Below are 6999 nucleotides of genomic sequence, written 5' to 3'. Positions count from 1 at the left end.
GCTGCAGCGGCGGCCGTATTGACCGCAAATCAACGGGTGGCGTAGTCGACACAAAGAACACTAATAACATCTGTAAGGTCTGCCACACACTGAGCTTGACACCCTGGGCACGGACCGGGTCACCGCCACTCGGAGACTACAACCCCCATCTGATCCGGCTCCGGGTATTCCCCCAAACAACACTGGCCCAGGGGGCGCGTCACAGTATACACCCCGTGTCCTCCCTATATACAGTATACACCCCGTGTCCTCCCTATATACAGTGTACACCCCGTGTCCTCCACTGTATATAGTATACACCCCGTGTCCTCCCCTGAATATAGTATACACCCGATGTCCTCCCTATATAGTGTACACCCCGTGTCCTCCCCTGTATATAGTATACACCCGTGTCCTCACTTTATACAGTGTACACCCCATGTGCTCACTATATGCAGTATACACCCCGTGTCCTCCCCTATATACAGTATACACCCCATGTCCTCCCCTGTATACACCCCGTGTCTTCCCCTGTATACACCCCGTGTCCTCCCCTGTATACAGTATACACCCCGTGTCCTCCCTATATACAGTGTACACCCCGTGTCCTCCTCTGTATATAGTATACACCCCGTGTCTTCCTCTGTATATAGTATACACCCCGTGTCCTCCCTATATACAGTGTACACCCCGTGTCCTCCCCTGTATATAGTATACACCCCGTGTCCTCCCTATATACAGTGTACACCCCGTGTCCTCCCCTGTATATAATATACACCCAGTGTCCTCCCTATATACAGTGTACACCCCGTGTCCTCCCTATATACAGTGTACACCCCGTGTCCTCCCTATATACAGTATACACCCTGGGTCCTCCCTATATACAGTGTACACCCCGTGTCCTCCCCTGTATATAGTATACACCCCGTGTCCTCCCCTGTATATAGTATACACCCCGTGTCCTCCCCTGTATATAGTATACACCCCGTGTCCTCCCCTGTATATAGTATACACCCCGTGTCCTCCCCTGTATATAGTATACACCCCGTGTCCTCCTCTGTATATAGTATACACCCCGTGTCCTCCCCTGTATACACCCCGTGTCCTCCCCTGTATATAGTATACACCCCGTGTCCTCCCCTGTATACACACTGTGTCCTTCCCTGTATACAGTACACACCCCTGTCCTCCCTATATACAGTATACACCCCGTGTCCTCCCTATACACAGTGTATCCCCGTGCACCCGCTCTCTGCACACAGCCCTGCTCACTTGCTCTGTCTCTCACACTCAGTCACACATTTGCGCCGTGGGAACAGGGGCGGGGCGCAAGTCCTCCACTGTCCTGGTAGCGGCGTCTAGTGGGCGTGGCTAGGCCTCGTGGGGGCGGTGCTTCGGGGGCGTTCTACCAAACAACAGCTAGGTTCTCGCGAGGTTTGGAGTTTTGGCGAGAGTTTGTGGAAGATGGCGCCTGTTGTGACAGGGTAAGTCTGGGGAGTCGGGGCGGCTGGCAGGGGGAGTTCGGGGGCTGGAGGGAGCTGGGCTGGGGGGAAGCCTGTACGGGCTCGGCTCGGTGGGCAGGGGGAGGCTCCGGGCCCGGGTTGCACGGCGGCGCTAGTTAGCTGCTGCTGGGGTCGGGACCCGGGCTCGCCGGGAGCTGAGCGCTCCGTCTCCTGTGTCTGCTGGAGGAACGAGGCTTTGTCTGGCCGGCTGTGTGCGGAGAGGCCGGTGCTGCGGAGATCCCGGGTCCGGAGACATGTGCCCGGCCCTCCTGCTGGGATCTCTGCCCGGTATGCAGTGCCCGGCTCACCGGGTGCCCACCATAGACTGTGCCGGGCTCACCGGGTGCCCACCATAGACTGTGCCGGGCTCACCGGGTGCCCACCATAGACTGTGCCGGGCTCACCGGGTGCCCACCATAGACTGTGCCGGGCTCACCGGGTGCCCGCCATAGACTGTGCCGGGCTCACCGGGTGCCCGCCATAGACTGTGCCGGGCTCACCGGGTGCCCATCCCACAGACTGTGCCGGGCTCACCGGGTGCCCATCCCACAGACTGTGCCGGGCTCACCGGGTGCCCATCCCACAGACTGTGCCGGGCTCACCGGGTGCCCATCCCACAGACTGTGCCGGGCTCACCGGGTGCCCATCCCACCAGTAGTCACGCGGTACTGGGAGGGCAGCAGGTATTGCAGCGGGGGCTGTGACCGGAGACCTGACCCAGGGCGACTCTGGAGGTTCTTTCTAGATCTGTGTGTGGACATAGAGGATGGGGGTCTGTTATCCGCACGGTGACTTCAGTTTGCTGATGTTTTTCCTGCAGATTTTACCCCTTCAATGTGTACGGTAACAACTGCTGGAGGTGATGGAGGCAGGACTTGTGCTGATTTGCTTCTAGAAACTTGTATGAATGGAGCTTAAAGGGGTTCTCCACTGAACGGAAGAGCTCACATGTCCACAAGATGGGTAATAAGTGATGCAGGTGTCTGACCGCTGCAGCTTTTATCACTGTTATGCCCTTTGCAGGATGGCATCATGTTGGATGTCCATAGCAAACGATCAAATTCTTGCTCTTCTGTCAGATGCTCTATGGAGAATGAATGGCTAAACTTTACCCAGTGGTCTGGGATGCACGTCTGCAGGTGTCGGATGGGTCCCCCCAGTATTAGTGATGAGACTCGCAGTCGGGCTGTGATTTGCGGCCATAAGGGCACAGTTCCCGTCTTTACACACTTGGGTTGTGTTCACATTGTCATTGGTGGATAGGTTCAGAGCGATTGTCACAATTGTATCAGCTTTGAGGTTCAGATTCCTGTTTGCCTGGATAGACCCCGTAATAAATCCGTGAGGGGCACAGATTACCGATGGAATCTATTGATCAACAAATCCCACACTTCAGTTGTGAGCAGAACCTGCTTTTAGGGAATGTGCAGTGGTGTTGTGTGTTCTTTTTTTTTTTTTTTTGTAAATCTGCACCAAAAATGCTGAAAAATCTCTTGTAAGACTCGTCCTATTCTTTTTAATGTTAATCATCAGTTTTTAAGTGTCTTTTATTTATTTTTTGATGAAAAACGCCTGGTAGAAAATAAAGTAAATTCTAAGGGGTAACGTTTCTCAGTTATAAATTTCAGCTCCTCAGCAAATGTAAGATTGTTTAAGGCTCTGTGGTATGGAAAATGTTAAACCCATCCTCACCCCATACGTCTCACATCTGAGGGTTTGTTACAGTGTCCAGTCTAGACATTCATCTGTCAGCCAAACCTATCGGCTTCACATGTCCGTCCCTGCAGTGTATAAAGACCGGGGATGTAACTGCCTGGAGTCTGCGCTCTATAGGTCCAGTGCTGGGGTCCACATCGTGGCTTCCAAAACTTTTTGGGTGTGTGTGACATGCACCGCAATGAGTGACAATCCTCAGCGTAAAGTGACACTGTGTGAACGAGAAATCCACAGCCTGGGTCAGGTTCTGGCTATGCTTAACGTTCAGTGTAAGTGTTGTGTGAACAGAGCCAACCTCAAGGCTCATCTACACACGCCCATTTCAGGCCAGTATCAAGTGCCGATTGACTGTTTAACCCTTTAGTGACCAGACCAAATTTTTCAAATGACACGTGGCAATAACTCTGGAATATCCCACTGCGTTTGTCGTTTTTTTTTTTTGCGTGACGATGGTAAATTTGTCAGCATGTTTTCCGTTTCTTGATTAAAAATATCAAACTTGACAAATGTGTAAAAAAAAAAAAAAAAAAAAAAAAAAAAAAAAAAAAAAAAAAAAAAAAAAACAGACAAACAAAAACAACAAACAAAATGTAACAATTTTCAAACTTTGTCTATAACATCAATACACATAGTCGTATCACACAAAATAGTTACTAAATAATATTCCCCTTACGTCTGCCTCACAGCAGCACCATTGCCAAATGTCCTGTTACTTCAAGAGTTTAGATTTAAAAATGATTTTTTTTTAATGGAAATTCCCAAAGCGTTTTTTTTTTAAGTGACTTTGGGGGACCAATATAATGGAAAACCCCCTGACTGATACCATTTTAAAACCAGTGCCCCTAAACGTACTCAAACCTGCTGTCAGGTAGTTTATTGACCCTTCAGGTACTTTTCAGGAATCAATGCAAAGTGGCATGGCAGTAAAGAAAAATTGCATTTTTCCAATAAAATGTTTAACATCTGTCAGAATCTAAGACCATCGCTGGACCTTGGATTGCCATGGCAGCCGTCGGGACCACACAGCTGTGATCTGATCTCGGTTCAGATGGGTTTAAAGAGGAAGACCCCTCGCTCTGTAAACCATCTAGATGCCGCTGTCATGATCTGTGGGGTTAAACGACCATGGTCTTTGCCGATTTTGACTGATGCAGTGGGGTGTCTGCTGTAGTGTACAGCCGACAGCTGCGGTATTTTCACCCATGGAAGGATGCTTTGCACTTGTATCTCAGGTTAGTAAAAAGGGGCATTGGTGGTTAAGAGGTTAGGATGTCATGTCTTGTTTACTGGCCTTCTGAGAAATAATGGGGACAGTGAACGGTAATGCAAACCTTCTGCCCCCAGACAGCACTATTACTCGGCAGCATATTCCCTATTTACATGGGACAATGCGCTGCCGATATGGACAGTGGTTCTGGATAAATAAAAAATCCAATCGTGCAACTGCCTGGATGTTTACACCACCCGATAATCTGCCATCAAGCAATCTTGATTATCTGTTCATGTGAAAGGGCCTTAGTCTAATGGAGATACTGGTTTATACTTGGATTTAGTGTAAAAAAAACAAGGTTAATACGTGAAGCTAAATTGCTGCAAGATGAACTGAAGAATTCTTAGTGCTGTCACCCACCCACTGCCCTCGCAACTTCTATGGGAGGGATTAGGCCGAATAGCAAGACAGCAGCTTGCTTCCACTGAGAATAGAATGATGGGGCATGCTAAAATCAACATGCCCAATCCTTCTTTCCCCCTTACATCTGCAGTGGAGGAGAAGTTGGCACAGCACCATGCACTTTAGATGGTCCGCCAATATTCAGTAAATTATTTATTTCTTGATATCAGTGTAACTAGTTTGTTTTCTTCTCCCCATCATCCGTCACCTGAGGGGTGTGATGAAGAACACAATGGTCCTTTTATTCTTCTGATAATGCGGCCATCTGATGAGTGCACCTGCTTTGTGTAGTCAAAATAGCAGAAATGACAAGCGCTTTGTGTGGCGATGTGACGAGCAGGTTCTGCCGCCCGCCGTACTCTTCTTCAGATCCCAACCAGCAAAAGAAAGAAAAAGCCGCCTGACGTCCCCGTGTAATTATAGTGCCGGCTGTACAGGAGCTCATAAACCGGCGTGTACTGCGGCAAATGGTTATCAGTAAGCCTGTGTGTAAGTCTGGAGACGTGATGTGCTGCTGTGTATATGGATATTGCGTGTCGTGGTTACTGCAGCTACTTATTGTCCTGATTTTACGCTTCTGTGGTGGCTTGCTAGGGCTTAATTTGACTTCTGTATCCAGCCATAATGTGAGGGTGCGTTCACACTCGTAAGAATCATCTACGGCTAATTGGACATTGGATTTCTTCTTTTAAACCTAAGTGGGTACTCCAATCTCCACACGCAGATTAGTGGCCGTTTAAGGCCATGTTCCCACAGTGAGTATTTGGGGAACCTTTGATGTCGCAGATTAGGTTACATGTGTTTGCCTTTTTTTTTAGGTATGTTATGCTTTAAAGCACCACTCCAGTGTGGTTTTTTTTTTGTTTTTTTTATTGCGCTGGAGGTCACTTATCAATACAAGTCTATGAGAGCCCCGTTCTGGCCTTCATGGACTTGCATTGAGAGCTTGTGACCTAGCTTCTGACTTCTGGCCAATCAGAAGATGGCGCCGCGGGACCGGAGCGGCACTGAAAAAACTATGAAGATGCTGGAGGGTAAATATGTGACCGGGGGGCTTAGATTTAAAGCGCCACTCCAGCGCTGAAAAAAAAAAACCACACGCTGGAGTGGTGCTTTAAATAAAGTTGCTTTGTCTTTTATGTTTGATATTTGACATTTGCCAAAACTAACGATATAATCATGTGTGGATTACATGGTTTGTGTTTTGTTTTTTTTTGTTTTGCTTTACCTGTGGATTTTCCGCATCTAAAATAATTCTATAGGGAGAATCCAAACGCAAAACTCTGCGTACCCGCAAGCGATATTGCCATGTTGTGGGGGTTAGGAAACACACCACAGGTCAGTTTATGCAGCGTAAAGCACAGTAGGCATTAGATTGCTATAAATCCCATACAGTTTTATGCTCAGTGAAAATATCATCAAATACAGATGTCAGGAATTTATAGGGTGGTTCACTACTCGGACAGCCCCTTCTCTATTGCTATATTTCCTTTATATAAAATAAAAATTGGCTATACTCTCTGCCGGTGCTGTTCCAGGGATGATGGTACTGGCTTTTTTGGGCTCGCATGGTATGTCATGTGAGCCCTGCAGCTAATCGACTGCTTTGTGCAAAACTGACAGCTAGAGGAAGTCAGAGATCAGCAGCAGAGATCTTCTAGGTGTCCGACGGAAGTAATAGGCAAGCGGACACTAATTGGCTGCAGGGCTCCTGTAGCATAATAGCGTCATGTGAGCCCAGGGGCAAGCAGATGCTGACATCTCTGGAACAGCACTAGAGGCGAGTACAGGCTGTTATTTTATACAGAGGGATATAGCGAATGAGATGGTGTTGTCTGCAGGGCTGTGGAGTCAGAGTCTGTATAAAATGGACCAACTCTGACTCCTAAAATATATAATAGATTGGGTACAGTAGTTTAATGTAGTTTGTGGGGAATGTTTTTTTCATAAGAATTTGGGAAAGTTATGAAATGTCCTATAAATGTCTCCTATTCCTGATCTAAGGGTTTAGACTTTTAGCTGAGATGAATCTGTGCTACAGTAAATTTATCACTTAAACATGAGCCGTGTATGAGGGAGTCGTGGAAATTGAGGAGTCTGAGTCGGCACATTCTAGTATCTACCAACTCC

General features: G+C 47.9%; 1 protein-coding gene across 3 annotated transcripts in view; it reads left to right on the top strand.

Moving 5' to 3' along the window:
- Nucleotides 1-1395: 1395 nt before the first annotated feature.
- Nucleotides 1396-6999, top strand: part of RBPJ (recombination signal binding protein for immunoglobulin kappa J region) — a 67545-nt gene continuing 61941 nt past the window's right edge. The window contains exon 1 of one of the 3 annotated variants that reach the window (XM_073646529.1): nt 1396-1463. In XM_073646529.1, coding sequence (XP_073502630.1) covers nt 1444-1463 — 20 coding nt within the window. In that variant the 5' untranslated portion in view covers nt 1396-1443. The remainder of the gene's footprint in view (nt 1464-6999) is intronic. The other 2 variants (XM_073646547.1, XM_073646538.1) reach the window with 2 other exon arrangements.

The sequence above is a fragment of the Phyllobates terribilis genome, unplaced genomic scaffold (genome assembly GCF_046119375.1).
Source record: "Phyllobates terribilis strain yellow unplaced genomic scaffold, ASM4611937v1 Scaffold_1__5_contigs__length_1240528914, whole genome shotgun sequence".
Taxonomy (NCBI): domain Eukaryota; kingdom Metazoa; phylum Chordata; class Amphibia; order Anura; family Dendrobatidae; genus Phyllobates; species Phyllobates terribilis.
This window is presented reverse-complemented; position numbering and strand designations above follow the sequence as displayed.